Source organism: Miscanthus floridulus, chromosome 17 (genome assembly GCF_019320115.1).
Source record: "Miscanthus floridulus cultivar M001 chromosome 17, ASM1932011v1, whole genome shotgun sequence".
In the NCBI taxonomy this organism is placed as follows: Eukaryota; Viridiplantae; Streptophyta; class Magnoliopsida; order Poales; family Poaceae; genus Miscanthus; species Miscanthus floridulus.
In genome coordinates this window covers 47336505-47362368 of record NC_089596.1, presented here as the reverse complement: position 1 = coordinate 47362368, position 25864 = coordinate 47336505, and the positions used below count along the sequence as shown (strand labels likewise).

The 25864-nt window shown below is 43.4% G+C and overlaps 1 protein-coding gene across 1 annotated transcript; it reads left to right on the top strand.

Moving 5' to 3' along the window:
- Positions 1–2266: 2266 nt before the first annotated feature.
- On the top strand, positions 2267–2749 carry LOC136515615 (uncharacterized). Its single transcript, XM_066509152.1, has one exon. It carries the CDS (start codon positions 2267–2269, stop codon positions 2747–2749), a length of 483 nt encoding a protein of 160 aa, XP_066365249.1.
- Positions 2750–25864: the final 23115 nt, after the last annotated feature.

Here is a 25864-nt window from a genome sequence, read left to right as displayed (position 1 = left end):
TGTTTACTTACTTTGCGTGTTAATTTTATTACTGAGCCTCCGACCCCAGCAACGGTAGGGGCACGGACATCGCTCGGGGGCTGCCAAGAGTGTCTACTTGTTTAGACATCCTCTTCGCCCAACCCCTCCTTACGTTGAAAACCGGTGACACGGTTCAACGGCGAGCGGCGGCTGACGAGGTACGGATCCTTGCAGCGGCCAACAGCGAGCGGCGGCTGACGAGGCGTTCAAGGTATCTTCCATCCCTTCTCACCCTTCCTTCGTCTCTTCTCTTTTGTGAAGAACAATCATCCGAATTGCTTGATATGAATCAACGTGATGGATCAATATTGAACAAATGGTGATTCACTAGCCACTGCCATTCCATGCCCACCAGGTGTTTGTTTCTATGCCAACGTGGTGAAGCCATCCGTGGATGCGTGCATGGTTCTGCCAAACGTGGTTATTTTTCTATCCACGTTATAGGATGCATGAATGGAATCTGACCCCTGGTGATTGTTTTACTTTTTTCCTTCCTTCAATGGGTGATAGATTAATCATGCTCTGTTTTATTAATCATGCTCGTGTGTTCGAGAGAAAAAATAATAATAATATCCGTGACTACGCTACATTTGTCATCAGTTAGAAATTACTACATTATGCAATGCATTGGTGCACTGAGCATTACCATGCTCCTTTTAGTAGTTAGAAATCAGTAGTGGGTTTCAGGTTCAGAGCAGAGCTTAAGCTCAACGCGGACGACTGATGAGTCCATGGAACAACCATTGACTTATTTTAATTTTGACTACTTTATCGGGGATCGCTCCAAAAGTTGAACTGAATCCTTACATTTTTAAATACCCCTGTATCCGAGCAGAGACTTCCTGTTTTCTGTGCCTCTCTTCTACCACATCCATAGTCTTAGCAACTTAGAAACTGAAGCACCATCCGAGAATCATTCCTGCCGACAGTTGCATTTCATTTATTTAAGATTTTCGTGTGCCCTGTGCCTGGAGGAAATAACAAACTGTGAGCGGCCTGCTAGCTGTTATCTGGGGATGCGCTGTATGCCTGTTGTTTTAGCATAAATGGGTTTGGAAAACGTTACTTAGCTATTACGAAATGACAATTTTTTGTTGCCTTAAAATAAGTTCTGGATGTGTATCGTTTTTATTGGTACAATTTTAGAAAATAATGGTAAACTCTGTTAGGTCACTGTTTCCAACTGTCATTGTTGATGTCTTGTGCAGTAAAAGCCCAGTAGGGGATCACCCCTCCTGTTTCCCTCGAAAAAAAATCACTGTCACCCTTTAGCAATCAATACGAGGAACTTACTCGCTGACCCAATATGCATGCTTGTCTTTAGTTATCTTATTTTATTGTTTGTTCAGTTCAAACTTGCATAGAGTTCAAATTAATTTATTTAGCTGTAGCCTTCGTCAGATTAGTTAACAATATTTTGGTCAAAGAAACAAGATGTTTTTTCAAGTTCAGTTTCCTATTCAGTTACAAAAGTTTCAGACTTTGCAAGTGACATTTCCACTTTTAAGTGATCAGCAATCAGGCATACCACTGTTGCCTGCATTTGGATTGATGTTGCCCTTGTGACATATGCAGCTCTAGCTATCACTTATTTTTGTATCATAGCCAACCTGTAGAATGTAGTTGGATTTTTTATAAGGACCATCATTCAGCTCTTCTATTTTAGCTAAGCCTAGGAAGCAATTTGGAAAGTCTTGACAAATTAGAAGTTATAGCATCACTAAATCAGTACACCATAGGTGTTGCCTACAGAAAGCAAGGCAAGACTTTCTAATTGAGTTAACTGAAAGTGGTCTGGAAAATTACCACAGCTGTTACATCTGAACTAAACAAATAGCATATAGTTGATAGTTGGAGTGGGATAAGAGGGAGAATAGCATATTGTTGCATATAGTTCATGACCATCTTTTCCATTGTGCATACTCCATCTTTATTCATAGTGTTATTCAGTTCGTTCAGGTTGCATATTATTGACCTATTTAACTTTTTTTTTTGGCAATAATGAGATTTATTGGGCATATTATTTCACACGCACAACATTGCTAAAAGTGACAGGTAGTGTTACAGACACGCCAAGGCCAACCGGTGATCGGGTACCTTTGGGGACCTTACAAATACGACACATGGAGGTAAATAAACTTTTAAAATATCTCTACACATTCTATGTTCATATATTTGCAACTCACAAAAATTTATTGAAGGGAATCATCCACTAGTACAGCAGCTTCAGCTTCATCTACCCGACATGCACACGGTGGCATTACATAAATGGGAAAAGGTCGAACGGATCGTTAATAGGCCAGGTGTAGAAGAGTCAATGCTGACAGCATACTTCGATGCAAACAGGCATCATGAGGAAGCCCGTGGAATCTTGTATCGGGACTTCCCGGAGCATTTTACTTGGCAGTCTGATGGTAAATTCTGGCAGAAAAGGAAAAACTCCGTTTTTCATGTTGGAAGAGTCATCTCGGCTCATCCTGCTGAGGGAGAACGTTACTTTCTTCGTGTTCTCTTGAACAATGTTGTTGGTTCTACCTCATACAAACATCTGAGGACGGTTGATGGCGTGCTACTACCTTCGTTCCATGAAGCTGCAGAAAGGAGGGGTCTAATCGAAGAAGACAATACACTTGATGAATGTCTAACTGAGCTACTTTATTCCAGATGCCTTCCTCTCTACGGAGGCTATTTGCAACAATATTGGTATTCTGCGAGCCGCATGATGTGATGGGGTTGTGGAAAAACACTACGATGCAATGTCAGAGGACTACAGCCGCAATCATCCATCCCCGGATCTGGTGCAACAAATGGTTTTGATAGACATTAGAAACATGCTGCAGTCTATGGGGAATGACATAAGGTCATTTCCTCTTCCAGATATTGATCACTCATACGACGATGCTAGCCATATTCCTCGTGAGATATTTGAGGAAGCTAGCGTCGAGCAGAATCCCAAAGATGTGCTATTGTGCGACTCACTCAACGCTGAGCAAAGGTCTACCTATGATGAGATGATGGCCGCTGTCTGTAGCAAACAAGGCGGGTTGTTCTTTGTGGATGGACCTGGCGGGACGGGAAAGACATTTTTGTATAGGGCACTTCTCGCAAAACTACGCAGCTAGGACAAGCTTGCCGTGGCTACAGCTACATCTGGAGTCACAGCGGCCATAATGCCAGGCGGGAGGATGGCCCACTCGCGTTTCAAGATACCCCTCATCTTTAAGAGGACGGTTGCTGTAGTTTCACAAAACAGAGTTGTACTGCTAAGTTGCTGCAGCAGAAGCTCTCATAATTTGGGACGAGGCATCTATGACAAAGAGACAAAATGTGGAAGCACTAGACAACAACCTACGGGATATAATGGGCCGGTCAAACCTACCGTTTGGTGGAAAGACCGTTGTCCTTGGTGTGGATTTCAGACAGGTCCTCACTATTGTGCGGAAAGGATCCAGAGCTCAAATAGTCAGTGCTTCTCTACGAAGGTCGTATCTTTGGGAATCAATGCGCCACCTAAAGCTCATCCACAACATGAGGGCTCAGAGTGACCCGTGGTTTGCAAATTATCTATTGCGCATTGGTGGTGGAACAGAAGAGGTTAACGAAGATGGCAATGTACGTATTCCAGACGAGATGTGTCCTGTACTCTGGAGATGCCGAGAAAGATCTTCATACATTGATCGACATCATCTTTCCAGATCTAAATGCAAACATGGCAAACAAAGACTATATCACCAACAGAGCAATTTTATCTACACGTAACGATTGGGTGGACATGATCAATATGAAAATGGTTGATATGTTCTAGGGTGGTGAGACGGTGTATCACAGTTTTGACTCCATGGTAGATGATCCACATAACTACTATCCATCAGAGTTCCTTAACAGTTTGACCCCCAATGGGCTGCCTCCATATGTCTTGAAGCTCAAGCTCAGGTGTCCTATCATATTGCTTAGGAATATTGACCCTGCCAATGGGCTATGCAACAGTACAAGGCTGGTGGTGCAGGGGTTCTGAAGAAATACAATCGACGCTAAAATCGTGGTGGGGCAGCATGCTAGGAAGCAGGTATTCCTTTCTTGAATACCGCTATGCCCGTTTGATGATGAGATGTTCTCATTCTAGTTTAAGAGGAAACAGTTTCCTATTAGGCTGAGCTTTGCCATGACGGTCAACAAGTCACAGGGCCAAACTATCCTGAACGTGGGTGTGTACCTACCCGCACCGGTGTTCTCTCACGGTCAATTGTACGTTGCAATGTCTAGAGCCACGTCAAGAACCAATATTAAGATCCTTGCCCTCCCGCCTAATGCGGAGGCACAAGAGGAGGAGGCCAAAAAGATAGAGAAGAAAAATGCTAAAAGGAATGCCGAGAAAAAAAAAGAATGCGTCAAATAAAAAAGATAAGGATAAGAAGACCCCAATAGCGGATGAAACTTTCATGAAGAATATTGTATTTAAGGAGGTTCTAACGCCATAGGTGAGTGAAAGGTCCTAATGGTTAGAGGGGGGGGGTGAATAGCCTATTAAAAAATATCTACAACAACACTTAACAAACTGGTTAGACAATTATGAGGCAAAGCAAGTGTTGCGCTAGCCTACTAAAATAGCAAGCCACCTACCATAATTCTAGTTTATATAGTTTCTATCCACACAAGCTATGACACTACACTAAATTAGTGTGCTCTTAAAAGCTAACTAAAGAGCCACACTAACCAAACTAACAAGCTCTCACAACTAGCTACACTAAAGAGGTTGATAACTAGTTTGCGGTAATATAAAGAGAGTGAGCAAGACGTTTATACCGCCGTGTCGAAGGAGCCAAACAATCACATGAATGAATACCAATGAAGACCAACCACCTCAAAATCAAATGATGAACACAATGATTTTTTACCGAGGTTCACTTGCTTGCTGGCAAGCTACTCCTCGTTGTGGTGACTCACTCACTTGGAGGTTCATGGCTAATTGGCATCACACACCAAACCCTCAATAGGGTGCCGCACAACCAACACAAGATGAGGATCACACATGCCACGAGCAATCCACTAGAGTACCTTTTGGCTCTCCACCGGGGAAAGGTCAAGAACACCTCACAATCACCACAATCGGAGCCGGAGACAATCACCACCCTCCGCTCGACGATCCTTGCTACTCCAAGTCATCTTGGTGGCGGCAACCACCAAGAGTAACAAGCGAATCCCACAGCAAAACACGAACACCAAGTGCCTCTAGATGCAAACACTCAAGCAATGCACTTGGATTCTCTCCCAATCTCACAAAGATGATGAATCAATGATGGAGATGAGTGGGAGGGCTTTGGCTAAGCTCATAAGGTTGCTATGTCAATGCAAATGGCCAAAAGAGTGAGCTTGAGTCGGCTATGGGGCTTAAATAGAGGCCCCCATGAAATACAACCATTGTACCCCTTCACTGGGCACAACACGGGGTGACTGAATGCTCTGGTCATATCGACCAGACGCTGGACCTCAGCGTCCAGTCATGCGATGCATGCCACATGTCCCCTCTCTTCAAATGTTGATCGCTCGATCTCAACTGTCAAGTGATGACCAGACGCTATAGCTCAAAGTGACCGGACGCTGGACCTCAGCGTCCGGTCATTTCCAGTAAGCATCCAGAAATGATTTTTCACGACTGAACATGTCCGGTCATGCTCGACCGGACACACCTAGCGTCCGGTCACTCGGCGACTCCTCTATGTGCGACCATGTTAGTGTGACCGGACGTAGCCAGCCAGCATCCGGTCTTTTCAGCACCAGCGTCCGGTCGATGACCGATGCTGCGCTTTTTCTGCTGCTACTGACCGGACACGCCGGTCCTTTAGAGACCAGCGTCCGGTCACTTACAATGACCTCCATCTTTTCTGTCTAGGGCACCGGTGGCACCGACGGAGTGTCTGCACTCTATGAGTGGACACTCCACCGGTGAAGTTCCTAACCCTTGCTCAAATGTGCCAACCACCAAGTGTATCACCTTGTGCACATGTGTTAGCATATTTTTACAAACATTTTCAAGGGTGTTAGCACTCCACTAGATCCTAAATGCATATGCAATGAGTTAGAGCATCTAGTGGCACTTTGATAACCGGATTTCGATACGAGTTTCACCCCTCTTAATAGTACGACTATCGAACCTAAATGTGATCACATTCTCTAAGTGTCTTGATCACCAAAACAAAATAGCTCCTACCATTTATACCTTTGCCTTGAATTGCTCAAAGGAGAGGCATGTCATATAAGTGGGGGGTGCATCAACACATATTTGAGAAATCCAATATGTTCAACTCATTCCTTAGCTTGTAAAACCTTTTCTCATCCAGTGACTTGGTGAATATATCGGTAAGTTGATCTTCAGTGCCTACACTCTCAATGCAAATGTCCCATTTTTGTTGGTGATCTCTTATGAAATAATGGCGGACATCAATGTGCTTTGTTCTTGCATGTTGAACTGGATTGTTGGTCAACTTGATTGCACTCTCATTGTCACATAGCAATGGCACTTTCTGGAACTTGATTCCAAAGTCACTCAAAGTGGCCTTCACCTAAAGTACTTGTGCACAACAACTACCGGCGGATATGTATTCGGCTTCGGCGGTTGATAATGCAACACTATTTTGCTTCTTTGATGACCATGAAACAAGTGATCTTCCCAACAATTGACATGTGCCTGAGGTGCTCTTCCTTTCAACCTTGCATCCCGCATAATCCGAGTCAGAGTAACCAACTAGCTCAAACTTTGCTCCTTTGGGATACCACAAACCAACATTTGGTGTATGCTTCAAGTACCTCAATATTCTCTTTGTAGCCTTCAAATGACTTTCTCTTGGAGAGGCTTGAAATCTTGCACACATGCATACACTAAACATGACATCTGGCCTTGATGCGGTCACATAGAGTAGGCTTCCAATCATAGACCGATACATTTTTTGATCCATCAAATTTCCACTTGCATCACTATCCAAGTTGCCATTGGTTCCCATTGGTGTGCTAATGGCCTTGCTATCACTCATGCCAAACTTCTTGATCATGTCCTTGATATACTTGCCTTGACTCACAAATGTACCATCCTTTAATTGCTTGATTTGAAGACCAAGGAAGTAACTTAACTCTCCAATCATGGACATCTCAAACTCATTAGCCATCATCTTTCCAAACTCGTCACAAAAATCTTGATTGGTTGATCCAAATATGATGTCATCTACATAGATTTGCAACACAAATAAATCTTTTCCAATCTTCTTGATGAAAAGAATTGTGTCAACCTTGCCCATCATGAACCCTTTAGAGAGTAGGAAGTCCCTCAATCTCTCATACCATGCTCTAGGTGCTTGCTTCAAGCCATACAATGCCTTCTTCAACTTGTACACATGGTCGGGCTTCTTGTCATCTTCAAAACCGGGAGGTTACTCAACATATCCTTCTTCATTGATGTAGCCATTGAGAAATGCACTCTTAATATCCATTTGATAGAGCTTGATGTTGTCGGCACAAGCATAGGCTAGCAAGATTCTAATAGCTTCCAATCTAGCAACCGGGGCATATGTTTCTCCAAAGTCAAGACCTTCCACTTATGTATAGCCTTGTGCTACCAATCTTGCTTCGTTCCTTACTACTATCCCATCTTGATCTTGCTTATTTCTAAAGACCCATTTGGTTCCAATTACATTGTGTCCCTTTGGTCTCTCTACTAATTCCCATACTTGATTTCTTGTGAAGTTATTCAATTCTTCATGCATAGCATTCACCCAATCAACATCCTTTAATGCTTCATCTATCTTTTTTGGTTCAATGGATGACACAAATAAGAAATGCTCACAAAATGAAGCCAATCTTGATCTAGTTTGCACACCTCTAGAAATATCACCAATGATAGTGTCCAATGGATGATCCCTTGCAATATTGGTTGGTAGGAGGATTGGAACTTGATTGCTTGCACTTACTTGATCATTAGATTGAGATGATGTGCTAGCCACTTGATCTTGTTCATTTTTATGAGAACCACTTGTGCTAACTTGATTTGTATCGTCTTGCACATTTGAGTTAGAGAGCACTTGCACTTGATCATCTTCATCATCATTCACTTGCCTAGGCCTCAATTCACCAATATCCATGTTCTTCATGGCATTTGAAAGTTGAATGCCTCTAACATCTTGCAAGTTGTTATTCTCTTCTTGTGAACCCTTGGTTTCATCAAATTCAACATCATGAACTTCCTCAAGAGTGCCACTATTCAAATTCCAAACTCTATATGCTTTGCTTGTAGTGGAATAACCAAGTAGGAATCCTTCATCACATTTCTTCTCAAACTTGCCCAATCTAGTGCCTTTCTTTAAGATATAGCATTTGCAACCAAAGACCCGAAAATATGCAATGTTGGGCTTTCTACCATTCAAGAGCTCATATGGTGTCTTCTCTTTCAATGGGTGACAATAGAGGCGGTTGCTACAATAGCAAGCCGTGTTGATAGCTTAGGCCCAAAGAGATTGACTCACATTGTACTCACTAAGCATAGACCTTGCCATATCAATGAGTGTTCTATTCTTTCTCTCAACAAGGCCATTTGATTGTGGAGTGTACTTGAACGAGAATTGATGTCTAATTCCAAATTCATCACACAACTCATCAATTCTAGTATTCTTGAACTCACTACCATTATCACTTCTAACTCTCTTGATGGTTGTTTCAAACTCATTGTGAATGCCCTTGACAAATGATTTGAATGTTGCAAACACATTACTTTTGTCCACTAGAAAGAATACCCAAGTGTATCTAGTGTAATCATCCACTATCACAAAGTCATATTTGTTACCACCGATGCTAGTGTATTATGTTGGCCCAAATAAATCCATGTGCAATAACTCAAATGCTTTACTAGTGCTCATCATGCTTTTTTTGGGATGGGTGTTTCGAACTTGTTTTCTGGCTTGACAAGAGCTACAAAGCTTATCCTTTTCAAACACAACATCTTTTAAGCCTCTAACCAAGTCATGCTTAACCAATCTATTCAATTGTTTCATTCCAACATGACCAAGCCTTCTATGCCATAACCAGCCCATGCTAGACTTAGTGAACAAGCATGTAGATAATCTAGCTTCATTAGCATTGAAATCAACCAAGTATAGATTCTCATATCTAAAGCCTTTGAAGATCAAGTTAGAGCCATCTACACTTATGATTTCTACATCATCTACCCCAAATATGCATTTGAATCCAAGATCACACAATTGAGCCACGGATAGCAAATTGAAGTTCAAGCTCTCTACTAGCAACACATTGGATATGCTCATGTCATTTGATATTGCAATCTTACCAAGCCCTTTAACCTTGCCTTTGCCATTATCACCAAATGAAATACTATCATAACCATCATTGCCATTGGTGTTGATTGAGTTGAACATTCTTTCATCACCGGTCATGTGTTGAGTGCACCCACTATCAAGAACCCAATGCCTTCCTCCGGCTTTGTAATTGACCTATAAAAGGAGATCAATTCTTTTTAGGTACCCAAACTTGCTTGGGTCCTTGAAGATTAGTTACTAAGCTCTTTGGTACCCAAATGGCTTTCTTCTTTGAGCCCATCCATGGTTTACCAATGAACTTAGCCTTTACACCATTTGCACCCTTGGTAAGCATATAAAAGAATCAAGCTTAATGGAGGATACATTAGCATTTTGCTCTTGTTTTTGCATTCATACTCTTTATGACCAACTTGCTTGCAACTAGTGCAAAACCGACCATTGTTCTTCGTAAAACTAGTCTTGTGAGGAGCAAAAGCCGCCTTGCCTTTCTTGGGGGTATAGCCCAATCCCTCTTTGTAGAGAGAAGCTCTTTGGCTACCCAAGCACATAAGCAAGCGGTCCTCACCACCATAGGCCTTAGCCAAGGTGTGAGTGAGCTTATTGACCTCCTTGAGGTTCTCATTCTCAACCATTAGTGAGACATCACAAGTGAAACCATCACTTCTAGATGAGATGGAAGTAGAAGTACTACAAGAAGGGTTAGAGAGAGGAACAATGATAGGCATAGATAATGATTTATTAGATATATCACAAGTTAAGCCTACACTGCAAGTCTCAACATGCTTCTTTTTATCTTACTCATTAAGCAAAGAGGAATGAGCCTTTTCAAGCTTTTTGTGAGCCTTGCCAATCTTCTCATGGGCTTCCTCTAGCCTCTCATGAGTTGCTTTGAGCTCATCAAGGGCTTGCTTAAGGGCTTTTACCTCCTTATTCAAGCTCTTGCATTCCCTTCTCTTAATGTTAAAGTGTTCTTTGGCATCTTCTAGCATGTCAAATAATTCATCTTTAGTAGGTTCATCATCATCACTATCACTATCATTTTCATTATCATGTTCATCATCACTTCCATCATCATCACAAGTTTGTACCTTAGTAGCCTTAGCCATGAAGCATGATGGAGTGTCGAAGAGAGAAGGCTTCTCATTGATAGCAATGCTTGCAAGTGCCTTCTTCTTGGTGGTCTTGTCATCATCACTATCATCATCATCACTTGAGGAGGCATCACTATCCCAAGTGACCACATATGAACCACCCTTCTTCTTCTTGATGGTCATCTTGTCCTTTTCTTTCTTTTCCTTCTTGTCCTTCTTCTTATTCTTCTTGTTGTCATCATCATTGTCGCTATTGTATGGACATTGAGCAACAAGATGATCCTTGCTTCCACACTTGAAGCACCTTCTTGACTCTTCTTTATTCTTGGATGAAGACTTCTTTCTTCTAGCATGGTAGCCCTTCTTCATCATGAACTTGCCAAATTTCTTTACAAAGAGAGCCATCTTCTCATCATCATCATCATCCCATGAGCCATCATCTTCACTTGATGTTTCTTGATTTGCCTTGCCCTTGGATGATGTGGCCTTGAATGCCACACTCTTCTTTTTCTCATCTTTCTTTTCATCTTTCTTCTCCTTCTTTTCTTCCTTCTCATAATCATCTCTATATGTATCATCGGTCATTATATCTTCCAACACTTGGTTTGGTGTCATGGTGTCCAAACCACTCCTCACTAGAATAGTGACTAATGTGCCAAATCTTGAAGGCAAACTTCTCAAGAACTTGTGGGAGAAGTCCTTGTCCTTCACCTCTTCTCCAAGTGCTTTGAGATCATTAACAAGCACTTGAAGCCTATGAAACATATCTGGCACACTCTCATCCTCCTTCATCTTGAAGCTTGCAAACTTCTCTTTGAGAATGTATGCCTTTGCACCCTTCATGGCTTGAGTGTCTTCAAAAGATTCTTCCAACTTCTTCCAAGCCTCATGAGCCATCTCAATATTCTTGATTTGCTCAAATGTTCTCTCATTAATTGCATCATGAATGACACTTAGAGCAATGTCATTGTTTTGGAGAAGCACTTCTTCGGCCGCGGTGGGATTCTCTGAATCCTCAATCTCAATTTTGGTTTCTACCACCTTCCACACTCTATTATTGATTGACTTGATATGTGTGGTCATCTTTGATTTCCAATATGGATAATTTGTGCCATCAAATTAGGGTGGCTTTTTGGTGTTGTTGATTTGAGCCATTTTTACACCGAAGGTTGTTAAGCCTCAAATCATGGTGACCTCGGCTCTGATACCACTTGAAAGGTCCTAATGGCTAGAGGGGGGGTGAATAGCCTATTAAAAAATATCTACAACAACACTTAACAAACTGGTTAGACAATTATAAGGCAAAGCAAGTGTTGTGCTAGCCTACTAAAATAGCAAGCCACCTACCACAATTCTAGTTTATATAGTTTCTATCCACACAAGCTATGACACTACACTAAGTTAGTGTGCTCTTAAAAGCTAACTAAAGAGCCACACTAACCAAACTAACAAGCTCTCACAACTAGCTACACTAAAGAGGTTGATAACTAGTTTGTGGTAATGTAAAGAGAGTGAGCAAGACGTTTATACCGCCGTGTCGAAGAAGGAGCCAAACAATCACACAAATGAATACCAATGAAGACCAACCACCTCAAAATCAAATGATGAACACAATGATTTTTTACCGAGGTTCACTTACTTGCCAGCAAGCTACTCCTCGTTGTGGCAATTCACTCAGTTGGAGGTTCACACGCTAATTGGTATCACACGCCAAACCCTCAATAGGGTGCTGCACAACCAACACAAGATGAGGATCACATAAGCCACAAGCAAGCCACTAGAGTACCTTTTGGCTCTGCACCGGGGAAAGGTCAAGAACCCCTCACAATCACCACGATCGGAGCCGAAGACAATCACCACCCTCCGCTCGATGATCCTCACTGCTCTAATCCATCTAGGTGGCAGCAACCACCAAGAGTAACAAGCGAATCCCACAGTAAAACATGAACACCAAGTGCCTCTAGATGCAAACACTCAAGCAATACACTTGGATTCTCTCCCAATCTCGCAAAGATGATGAATCAATGATGGAGATGAGTGGGAGGGCTTTGGCTAAGCTCACAAGGTTGCTATGTCAATGCAAATGGCCAAGTGAGTGAGCTTGAGTTGGCTATGGGGCTTAAATAGAGGCCCTCACGAAATACAACCATTGTACCCCTTCACTGGGCACAATATGGGGTGACCGAACGCTCCGGTCATATCGACCGGATGCTGGACCTCAGCGTCTAGTCACGCGATGCGTGCCACGTGTCCCCTCTCTTCAAATGTTGATCGCTCGATCTCAACGGTCAAGTGATGACCAGACGCTACAGCTCAAAGTGATCGGACGCTGGACCTCAGCGTCCGGTCGTTTCCAGTAAGCATCCAGAAATGATTTTTCACGACCGAACGTGTCTGGTCTTGCTCAACCGGACACACCCAGCGTCCGGTCACTCGGCGACTCCTCTGTGCACGACCATGTTAGTGTGACCGGACATAGCCAGCCAGCGTCCGGTCGATGACCGATGCTGCACTTTTTCTACTGCTACTGACTAGACACGTCGGTCCTTCAGAGACTAGTGTCTGGTCACTTACAATGACCTCCATCTTTTCTGTCTAGGGCACCGGTGGCACTGGCGGAGTGTCCGCACTCTACGAGCGGACACTCCACTGGTGAAGTTCCTAACCCTTGCTCAAATGTGCCAACCACCAAGTGTATCACCTTGTGCACATGTGCACATGTGTTAGCATATTTTTACAAACATTTTCAAGGGTGTTAGCACTCCACTAGATCCTAAATGCATATGCAATGAGTTAGAGATTCTAGTGACACTTTGATAACCTGATTTCGATACGAGTTTCACCCCTCTTAATAGTATGGCTATCAAACCTAAATGTGATCACACTCTCTAAGTGTCTTGATCACCAAAATAAAATAGCTCCTACCATTTATACCTTTGCCTTGAGCCTTTTGTTTTTTCTCTTTCTTCTTTTCATGTCCAAGCACTTGATCATTACTATGGCATCACCATCATCATGTCATGATCTTCATTTGCTTCACCACTTGGAATGTGCTACCTATCTCATGATCACTTGATAAACTAGGTTAGCACTTAGGGTTTCATCAATTCACCAAAACCAAACTAGAGATTTCAACAAGGTAACAGAACATTACTAACACATACAATGCATTTTTCCATTCAATTTATATTGTACAAATAATATCTCACTAATGTTATATTTGTTGCTGTTCCTAGGTATTTTTAAATGGTTTATCAGACTCTACACTGAGATGTTATATATACACTTGTGTGATGGCATAATGAAAATTGAACATGTGTTATATTATTGTTATAAAAATGACACTTTGAGTGTTTTGTTCATAATATTTCGATTTGTAACCATTCATAACTATTACACGTGTATGTTCTCAAAACCATGAGTTTTGTCGACTTTCCCCATTTTTCTCATGTGCCAATGTGGGATCAACCGAATTTGCACCTGCATAATTACAAACATAAATTACTTAATAAAACCAACGAAGCAAGTTAGCGATAATAATGAACAATAGTGCTAAACAACACCATATCGGTGGTTGTGGGATGGCACGATCGTAGTGGCGTTGGTTTCGCGCATTCAGGAGGATAGCTCCTTTGTATTTCCCTTTGTTGCACCAGGGTCATTAGTTTGTGAGCACAAAAGAAATGGATATCAGAGATTTCCTCCTTTCAATATAAAATATTATCTTAGCTGCATCACGGAAAGGTCTATAAAGTAGAGTTTGTTAGCCTGCGACGCCGCTCACTCCATGATTGTGTTAAATTCATAAACTTTGCTTTTTGGATTAAATGTCACTTTAACGTTGGTATTTAATTTTTACAGTATTGTTATCTTTCGTGCGATCCGTGTGTTTTTAGTACAAAATGTTTGCTATCCCGTAGCAATGCACGGGCACGTTACCTAATGCATATAGAAATCTAAAGTAGTTGAAAGAAACTCCTAATAAAATATTAAAACTCAAAATCCACTGACCTTTTTATATTCAGAAAGTATACCCTAAAGCGATGACCTGCAGGTTTAGCCATTCAGGAGCAGGCAGCTAGTATATATCAGAGAGTGTGTACGCTAGTTTTGGTGATTTGGCAGATGAAAGCAGTGTTACAATGATCTCCACCAGTTGACCCCATGACTAATTGGGCCTTTAATCCGCGTCCTGATCGGGGGCGTTCAGCCGGTTCTCTTGGCTGATGGGCCCCCGTCGCGCAGTGCCATAAAAGGACGGTGGGGGCTGGGTTACAAGACATGAGGTTCACCGCAGCCACCAGCTCTACCGTGATTCCTAGCCCTAGTCCGATCTAGAAGGGCGTGCTGTAACGGGAAGCACCATCGCCTTCACCGCTGCCACCAGACCGAATCTGCACTGCTGCTACTTCGTTGCCGACACCATGGCTACGACTGGAGACTCGAGATGAGGTACATCATCATCAAGTTCTATTTAAGCTAAGTATTTACCCACTAGATCAACACCTACAGAGGACGTTTAAATTCTATCAATGGTACCAGAGCCAGGTTCTAGTATGTAGATCTAGTTTAGGGTAGACCAGAACGAGAAAGGAATGGAAGGGGGTTTTCCTACTAGGGAACCGCCCACACCATCACCACCGCCAACTGTCGCCTCGACGCCACGCGGGAAGTCACCCCGAGCCACCACGGGCATGAGGAGAAACCGCCTAACCCTAACCCTAACCCTAACCCTAACCCTAGAAAGCGAACGGACGGAGAGGGGGAGGAACCTACCTAGTTTTCTTCACCACTGTTGACACCGCCGTGCGTGGAAAGAAGCACCCGCCACCACACGTGGGGAGACAGCCGAGCCGTGCTCGTCGTCGTGTGCGTGAGCCTCGGCCGAGGGTGCCACTACAAGCCCGCTCGATGGTGGCGCGTTCACCCTCGGGCGTACGCGTGCGCCGACGAAGGGGCCTACGGCAGCGCCGATCTTCTCTTGTCCGGCGTCTGCTGCACTGAGGGCTGAGAAAGGAGAAAGGGGAGAATAGAAACAGCTAGGGTTTTAGGGAGAGCCCCACTGCAGCCCGTGTGGAGATTAGGGCACCGTCGCCCAGACCGCTCGACGACGGCACACTCAGCCTAGGGCGAGCGCGCGTGCCAGCGAGGGGACCAATGGTGGTGTCGCTACCCTTCTATGGTGAGAGAGAGAAGGAAAGGGAAGAAATGAAGTTAGGGTTTTGAGGAGAGCGGCTGTGGTGTGTTTTGTTTGAGCGAAACGCGTGGATAGCTGTCCGATCTGATCCGACGGTCGGCGTTCGCTTGACAAGGATTCAGCCCAAGCGAGGATGGAAATTCTTGGCCCAGGCCTAGGTTGTGGCCTGGGCACGGGGGAGCGGGCGTGCGTGCTGTGTTAAGCAGGCTGTTGGGCCACCGCTGGGCTGTCGCTGGGCCACGCACACGGACGCATAGACAAAATGGGCCGCGGACTGTTTCCCCAGGCCGGGCCAAATGCGCAGTAATGATTGTGAATTTGTTTATTATTTTTTAGAAGCAATTTTTTTGATGATTTTTATCTAGTTTAATTCTTTGTCAAAATTTGAACCAACAGGATAATTTTTTCGGAGAATAGATGAGTACAGTAAAATGCTTCTGAAAAGTAGATAAATTATTTTTCATGTTTCTGCTGTAAAGTTTAATGCTGATTATCTTCTAATTAAATTCGAACCAACGAGAGAATTTAATTTGAAGAGTAGTTACTTTTAGTAAATTATGATTACGTTTATCCTCTAATTAAATTAAAACCAACGGTAAAATTTAAATTAAAGGAGTAGTCCAATTTGTTTATATTAAATTATGGTATTGTTATTTTTTGACCAACGTTGAGGATAACAATATTATAATGAGTTTAAGGTTGAAGTTTAAATCTCTGATAAATTTTATACCAACGTGGTCAATTTTTCAGAGAGTAGATAAAGACCAAGAAATGCTCATGAACTAATAGAATGTATTTTATTATCGTGTTTCCGCTACAATGATGTTGATTCTCTTCTAATTAAATTCGAACCAACGTAAAAATTTAATTTTAAAGAGTAGTTATATGTCTTTCAAGTTAATTTATCAGTTTTATGCATTTATTTTATTTTCTGCTCAACGGTGATGTAGAATTGATGCAGAAGCATCTTATATGTTTTATTTTTTAACCGAGGAGATCACTTGGCTGCATGCCAATGGGCTGCAATGCTGGGGTATGTGAATGAAAAGGCTTGAGTTAAGCCTGTTTAGGACAACTTTTTGTTAGCTTACTAATTTTCTGATTAAATTGGAACCAATAGGAAGATTTAATTGAAAAATAAAATATAAATGAATGTTTTAGTCGTCATGACTAAGTTTTTGTATAGATGTATACCGCATGGGGAGAAGTTTGGCATAATACTTATGTAAGTCAATCCTGTATGACGGGAGAAGTTTTATTATGATTCACATGTTTTGTATCCCACATAGCAAGAGAAGTTTGGGTAGCTCTTATGCTGTTCTAGTATTGACCGTGGCACAATAAAAATGCATCATCATGGTCAATACTAACCAAAAGATAAGAAAAGGTGCAAGTGTGACTTGCAAAAGTACTGCTAATGAAAGACCAACTTGAGTTCTTGAAGTGAAATAAGGAAAGTGTACTCCTAAATGGATCAAGAAATAATTTTGTTTACATGACATAATCATGTGAATGAAGTAAGTTATAAGTGTCTCCTCATTTATAGGTTTTTTGAATAGTTCTCAAAATTATGGCAGTAAAGTTCATGCCATATTTCGAGGGAGAGAATATTAAGATCAATTAAAAAATACTCTTCATTAAAAGTGAGATAAAGATCAATTAAGAAAGATGCTCTTCATTAAGAGTGAGATAAAGATCAATTAAGATGAATGCGACAGTTGGAGGAGTACAACGGTCACAACAATGATACCCCTAAGACGAGAAATAGCTAAATTCCTGGACCTTTTAAAGTTCCGACAGGAAGATAGCGTAGTCAGCCTCAAAGATGTTGAGGTGGTGCTTAAAATGCCGTATGAGGTTTTAACAGATTAAACCCAAAATACGATATTTGAAGATACACTATCTTTAGAAAAGATGGGAATATTTAGGGGAGCATGGTATGTAGAGGTATGTAGAGACCTAAGACTTAAAGAGAAGAGGGACCACGTGCCCACTCCAGTGACTCAGGAGCAACAAGTTTCTTAATATCTGTTGATGTTGTATGACTAATACAACACCTGTTGTTAGCTCTTCGAAGAAGATGAATAATGTAAACAAAGATCTTATAATACAGGAGCATGTAGAATCAATTGCCTCTTGGCAATGGAGAGCAACAACAGCCCCATATGAAAGTGCTAGTAGTTGAGGCCCCAGAAGGTCTCAAAGAATTAGTAAACCAGTTTTCTGATGACTATGAAGTCTATGTTAGTGAAGAAATTCAAATGGAGAGTGATCCCACCTCATTTGAAAAAGCCATGAGAAGCGTTCACTCGTTTAAATGGTAAGAAGCTATGGAAGTTGAAATGAATTCGATGAATACCAACGATGTTTGGGACTTAGAAAAAATTTCTAACGGAGCCAAAACAGTAGGCTGTGAAAGGGTCTAGAAGACAAAATATGGCTCCAAAGAGAATGTGGAAAGATATAAATCATGACTTGTAGCAAAAGACTTTACGCAAAGAGAATAAATAGATTACAATGAGAGTTTTCTCTTTAGTCTCATGCAAGGATTATTTTAGAATCATAATAGTGTGATTGGCACATTACGATTTAGAGTTACATCATATGGATGTAAATACAACATTCCTCAACAGGGATTTGTATGAAAACGTTTACTTGGCACAACCCAAAGGTTTTGTCGTGGAAGAAAAGAATGTATGGGATGCCGCCTGTAGAAATCCATTTATGGGTTAAAAGTAAGTCTCTAGGCAGTAGTATTAGAAGTTGATGAAAACAATAAGAAAGTTTGTGTTTTAAAGAAAATGAGAAGGACGATAGCGTTTATGCGAAGCTCAAGAATGGAAAACTGTTTTCCACATCCTGTGTATAGATGATATCCTACTCACTAGTAGTGATGTTAATCTGCCATTGGAGAAGAAAAAGTTCTTGTCCTCAAGTTTTAATATGAATGATCTTGGTGAAACCTCATTGTTTCTAAGAATTAAAATTCACCAAGATATAGCATACCTAGAAAACGTTTTAAAGAAATAAAGTATTAGGCCTACAACAAAGGCATACCTAGAAAAGATTTTAAAGAAATAAAGTATGCAAGCAAGTAAACCTTCGCCTGCTCCTACAGTAAAGGGTAATAGTTTTGGAAACTTTCAGTGTTTCAGGAACCGATATGAGATCGATCAAATGAACATAGTTCCATATGCTTCAGCCGTTGGAAGCTTGATGAGTGTACGAGTACAAGTAATAACTTATCCTGATGTAGTTTACGTATTCAGGATATTTTGGCAGAAGTCCAGTCCAGATATAGATCACTGAAATGGAGTTGAGAATGTCTTGCAATTTTACAAAGTATCATAGGCCTCATGCTGAGTAAAAAAGAATAAGTACTTTTAAATAGTTGAGGGTACAAATGTTAAGTCTTGACGAGATGTGTAGTGAAATCCACATTAGTTGCTAACACTCGCAGTTGGAGTATTATTGTGGAAAAGCTCCAAAGAAACAGTTATGGTGTCATCAGTGATGCATACCATAGTATAGCTTGACATGAGGCTTAAGGAATAGACAAAAAGAGGTTAAAGGAATTAGTACCCAGATTTAACAATGGTAGCCAACAACAATAACCATTTAAATTAGTTAACTCCTAAGGCAATATGTCAAAGTGTGCTGCCAAACACATTGACATTGAGTTATATGTTGTAAAGGAGAAAATTCAGAATCATTTCGAAAGCATTGAGGCTATGATTACCAAGCAAGTACTTACGGATCCGCTTACCAAAGGCTAACCGCCCAGTGCGTTCAGAGAACACACAGTTGACATGGGTTTATGGGAAAGCCTATGATTTCTGGATACTAATGACCTAGTTGAGAATCTGTTTTAAAATAGAGAGGTGCATTGTAACTGTTTAATCTAGTGACAACTGACCGTGACGATAAGGCACGCTCTATGCACTGATCTGTGATGGAATGAGAAAATATTAAAGTATGTTGAGTTTAAGTCATAAGGTGATATCAAGGCGGAGAATGTTATGATGATCTCCACGAGTTGGCCCAACAGTCAATTGGGCCCTTGATTCACGCCCTGATCGAGGGCACTCAGCCGGTTCTCCTGGCTGATGGGCCTCTGTCGCGTAGCGCCATAAAAGGACGGTGGGGGTTAGGGCACAAGACACGATGTTCACCGCCGCCGCCAACTCCACCGTGATTCGTAGCCCTAATCCGATTTAGAAGGACGTGCTATGAGCGACGGGAAGCACCATTGCCTTCGCTGTCGTCACCGGACCAGGTCTGCATTACTGCTACTTCGTCGCCGGGGCCATAGCTGCTACCGGAGACTCGAGATGAGAGATGAGGTACATCATCGTCAAACCTGAGATGAGGTACATCATCATCAAATTCTATTTAAGCTAAGTACCTAGAGAGGACGTTTAAGTTCTATCAAGTAGTGCACACAGTTATCCTGAACGTATAATATACCCTTCGGCTCTAAGGGTATTATAATATAATAAATAAAAAACAAAGTTTCGTGCGTGCTGTTGTTGCTTCTCGACTCATCGCACTATACTCCTCACCGCCATGATTCCAGTCTGCTGCCGCCGGTGCTGCCCCTTGCCTCCTACTGCTGTTGCCCCTCCGCTCCGGCCTCCGAATAGCCACGCTTCTGATCTATTGCCTCCCGCGCGGGTCGCCATGGCCTTCCGCCGCATGGCCGCTGCGGGCATTTGCATCTTGATGCGCCTCTGCGACTGTGGCCCTCTTCGCGGGGGTCGACGATGCTGTGCGCCCGAAGGAGACAGGGAAGGGCTACCATCGTCAACTGCCGAGGGAGGCTCTGCGCTCCGTCCATGGAGCTGCGCCTCCGCAACTGCAGCCCGGCTCTCTTCGCGGGGGGTCGCTGCTGTTGTTCACCAGCAGGAGGCCGGGGAAGACCACCATCATCAGCTGCCGAGGGAGGCTCTGCGCTCCGCCCGCCCAGGGAGCCGTGCGTTCGCAATTGCGGCCGTGCGTTCGCAATTGCGGCTGGCTCGCTTCGCGGGGATCGCTGCTGATGTTCGCCCGCAGTAGGCTGGCGAAGGCCACCATCGTGGACTGCCGAGGGAGGCTCCGCACCCCGCCCGCCCATGGAGACATATATACCGTGGGAAGGCTAAAGGCCATATCCCTTTCAACTTTCTCGCACGAAGATAAAAGGACTATTGATGGCCTAGTGGTACGGTGGGCTGGTGGCGGTATTTTTATTTTAGCACTATGATGATCAGTTACCAATAGGCGGGGAGCTAAAGAGGATGACCCAGATGATTGCTTTCGGGAAGTAGAAGTGGACACAGGTGACATTGCTTCGCGAAATCGCATGAAAACACTCTATTGGGTTCTCCAATTTAGGTACAGTAGATTACTTTGTACGTATACCTGTTGACGTGTTGTACCTGAGCTTTTGCTATACGTAGGATTAGATTTTCATTGTTATTATATTATTATTCATGTATTAGTTTTTATTTTTTTTATTTACATTTAGTTGAAGTTTGGAACGAGAGAAAAAAAAAGACAACAAAATTAGCAAAAAGAACACATCTGAATAGAAAAAGAAATTGGAGAAGAAATAGCATATATAGATAATATAATGGATGGTACCCCTGTGCAAGATGAACGTACCTGACGGACAACTCGCTCTTGCTTCTTACAGAAATCACGCCATTGGCTTCCTCCATCCTCAGGGCCAGCGTCCACGTCGTCACGTTGAAGGCGAAGCTAGAGCGCTCGCACGTGGTCGTGCCTGGGCCGCACCGCAGCAGCAGTGGCCAACGCAACCTCACCGCGCCAGGCACGGCGGCGGCCAAGGTGCGACAATACTGTATGTTAGGCCGATCGCCGCTGTGGTGGTGTTTGCTGGGCAACCCAGGCAGCGGTACCGGAGTTTGGGGTTCTCCTCCGCCATGTCGCACACGAGGGAACCGCTGAGGTAGTCGACCCCTTGCACATGAAGGATGAAGCGGCTGCCGCGATAGGCACGACCGCGTCGATCTCCGTCCAGCGCAACTGCTCCCCGTCTCCCTCGTGGTGCACGATGGGCACCCGCTTGAGCACCCAGGCGTGGCCGGGGCGGAGCACGCAGAGCTCGGCCGTGTTATACAGCGCGCCGTGCGGCGGCATCTCAAGCTCGGCCACCAGGACCTCCCCCTCGCCGCGGCACAGTATGCCGGTGTCGTTCCAAGAGGACAGGTTGCGCGCCTTGGGTGTTGTAATAGGAACCTGGCGGGCGCTTTTGTCTCGCCACGCTGGAACTTCATGGAAACATAACAGCCAGGGAACAGGGATAGCGATGGCGTCCGACCGGGACCGGCGCCTGCCTCGTACAGGAAATACTCAGTAGGAATCGCGTTTGAGCGGCATCATCTCGATGAGGACGGTGTCGCCATGGGCCGTGATGATTTGGAGTTTGGGATCCTTGGAGTGCTTGCGGTCGGCGAGCAATAGGAGCGGTAGTCGTCGTCGCTGCCAGAGTACTCGTTGCTGCTGTTGGAGTGGGAGTACTCGTCGTCGTCGTTCGCAGGCGTGCAGCCTACGCCGTCGCAGCCTACCCAGTCATCGTGGAAGCTGGAGGCTGCCGGCGGCGCCGCGGCGCTGAAGGAGACGCTGAAGCGTAGGCCGGAGGACGTGCAGGAGGCAGCCGTTGTCTTGGCGTCGGCTAAGGAGTCACGGCCGTGTTCGTGTTGTAGCGGTTCAGCAACATCCAGCGTGGCCGGCTGCCTTCAAATCACTCGGGTTGGTTAGGATTTCCATGATGCCGGAGATTTGGATGAGATCGATCGATGGATATATGGTTCAAGAATTCACGATTCACGACGAGTAGAAATTAATACAATGCTTTTGATCGATCGGCTGCCTCCATTTATATAGGCCTACTTGTCGTCATTCTTATCGAGATCGAAACAGAGAAGAAGGCGGCCGACAACTGCATCTAGATTATGGGCGTTTCCGACACAGCTCGGAATTTGCCTACAAATCGGACTCGGACTTGGATCAATACAAGTAATTCCGTAGCCCACTATTTTTTTTCTTTATGAACCACACTCAAACGGGACCTACGACATTGTCTAATTCCTATTTTTATTATCCTTTTTTCTATTTGAATTAGATTAGAATTTCTATTCAGATTTCTTAGGACTCTTAAGCTCTATTTTTTCTATTTGAATTAGCTCTATTTGGAAAAATAAAAAAACAGAAAATAAAACTTTTAGCCTTTTGTATTTAGATTATAACTTCTATTCAGCGGATGGATCTATTTGATTAGGATTCAAACTATCCATGCCTTAAGAACATATATTCAAGCGGTAGACATATGAATAGAAACAATTTTCACATTTACATAGTTAGTTAGGGAAGGTCATACAAAAAAAATGGGAAATTTTTTGCCTTCTTATTATTGATATAGATATAGATATAGAAAAAAAGAGAGCCTACCTACCTGTGTTCCATTATAAAGATCGAAATTACTGTGTATCAATAGAAAAAACGGTAATACTTTGATCAAGCATCCGACTCTTTACTAGATATCAGATGGACGGGACGTGGGACCATGTCAAATTTAATTCTCGTCTACTCCCCAACTAACACAACTTTTGTTTTAAAAAATATCCCGTTAGGTCATCATAATGTCCATCTCCCACACCGCCGCCCGCCGCTGCTCCATGCGCTTGCCCCGCCGCTCCTACCGCTGTTGCACACGCCTGTCTCGTTGTTCCTGCCGCTCGCCACCAACGTAAAGCAAACGCCCCACTGTGGCACCGCCGCACCATCCCATGGCTATGGCTTCAACCGTCACCACCGCTGCTTCTCTCTGCCTCACCTTCCCTCTCTTCTCCGCGTCCTCCTCCTCGTCGTCCTCCAATACCCTTCGCTTCCCTCTCCGACGTTGCCGCTCCTCCCGCCCCTCGCCATCGCTGCCTTCAAGAAGCTCTCAGACGCGTCCTTCGTGCCCATCCTCAGGAGCCCATGCAGCCCCTAGTTGACGAGGACGCCCTACCCCCAAAGCCCGGAGTCTACGGCGTCTACGACCCCACCGGGGAGCTGTAGTTCGTCGAGATTTCGCGCAACGTCAGGGCCGCATCGGGATATAATGCATGTTCCAACTATACATTTCAAATATTTCAGATGTTTTAAAGGTATTTTTCAAGTGTTTTCATATGGATGTTACAAAAGTAGATCGTGATATTGCATATATTGCAATGACTAAACATGTATGTTTCAAATATTTCATCTGTTTTAAACGTATGTTCTAAGTGTTTTATCTGGATGTTGCATATGTTGCACTGGCTATACATGTATGTTGCAAGCATATATTTCAAATGTTTCAACTATTTCAAATGTACGTTGCAAGTGTTTTATCTTGATGTTGCATATGTTGCAGTACCCATACACATATGTTGCAAGCGTATGTCGTAAATATTTCATCTATTTCGGACCTATGTTGCAGCAAATGCTTTTTACGTTGCAAGTGTTTCATCAGTAGGCGCGGCTAGGGGGTGCAGGCAGAGGTGGTCCCCTCGGGCGCAGCAGTCCCCGCGTGCACAAAGCTAGGCGTGGAGCACTAAACTGCATGCATGCTCGGCTGCTCTCTCTCTCTCTCTCTCTCTCTCTCTCTCTCTCTCTCTCTCTCTCTCTCTCCTTATTCTAGCTGGATACGGTCAGTCAACAGCAGCTTCACGCGCCAGCAGCCGCATGCAGGCAGCAGGAGTGCTGCTCCTGATGGCAGCGGGTGCGATAATTTCCCCCCACAAGCGGTCAAATCAGGACCTAGCGAAAGAGGCACGGGGAAGGAGCACGGGCGGGCGCTGCGTGGGAAAGCCGGACATGGGGGTCCGGACACGCTGCTGGCGCTAGCCGTCCCGAAAAAAAGTTCTCCCATATTCTGGCACCAAACTTTTTTCCTTATGTGCCATTACTGTATATTTTACCTGTAACAGCAGCTAACAGCCAACAAAAATGATGTATGGTCCTCAGTTATAGAATCCATCAAAATTTTCATTCTTTCCTCTATTGCGACTAAAATTTTTGGATGCATTGCAGAAAACATTCATTCTTTCCTCTAGTGCATGTAACAGCTAGCCTGTGTGTGTGCATATGAAAATTTTCAATAAATATAATAAATTTGCAATGCATCCAGAATTTCGACAGCTGCGACAACCAAAATAAGTGTTTAAATTAAATACATTCAGATATAAAATAGGTCCAAATTTGTCATCCACATGCAAAGTCAGCTTGATTACAAAGTCAAGTTTGCATACACAAGATGGTCACATTGACCTCGTTACTAGTTTAAACATTGTTTGGTCATGCTGACCTCAAGTACTAAAAAAGCATGAAATAGAGATGCAAACTCATCAAAGATCAAGTTTTTTCTCGCTCCTAGCTCCCGTTGCCAAGCTAGAAGGGGAACTAGGAACCTTGCTACGAGTTGACATGGCTGGACTACCTTGGCATCACAATTTTTCTTCTCTTTCCAATCCTTCTCAATTGTGTTTTTCTGAATGGCCTTCTTCTTGTGCTGTTGCTCACTTGTGCTCTTGTTAGCAGTGTGGTGCTCACTTATCCAGAATGGCACGTAATCAACAAATGATGGGATCATGTTCCAGATCCTCTAAAAAAAGGAGACATGGGTAAAAAACAATTAGTTAACCTACTAAAGTGGTGGAAATGTTAGTATTTATTCTTGTCATTAGAGCATTGCATGTTTTTGTTGTTAGTTGCATGTAGAAAATAAGTGTCAGTGGCTCATGGTCAATATGTTGACGTGCCATGTGATGTGGGTGTTGCCGTGGGAAGCGGTGCTGCATGTGAATTGCGATGTGAAGTAGCTAGATTGCAGGCAAAGAAAGGTTAAGAAAGCCGAGTGAATCGATCAGGCGTGATGCTTGGAAGGAGTGGCCTGAATCGGTTAGACGTGGGTGGATGCATGCACGAGATGTGCTGCTAGGCTATTAGTGGCCGGTGAAGAGGTCAGTCCTAGAGGCTTGCATGGCGTGAGTTTTGGCTAAGTAGAATTGTCCGGTTGTTATCCTTTGCATGTACGTAGTTGTTAAGTCTATAAATGAATGAAAAAATGACGGGAGTTGTGTGGCTTGCGTCAACAAAGTTGTCTATTTTTATCATTCCTGTGTGTGTTCATCCATGAGAATGTAGGAGAGTGTTTGTGATAAACACATATAGAGTGAGGGAGAGATTCCCAGCAAGATTAAGTGAGGATGGAT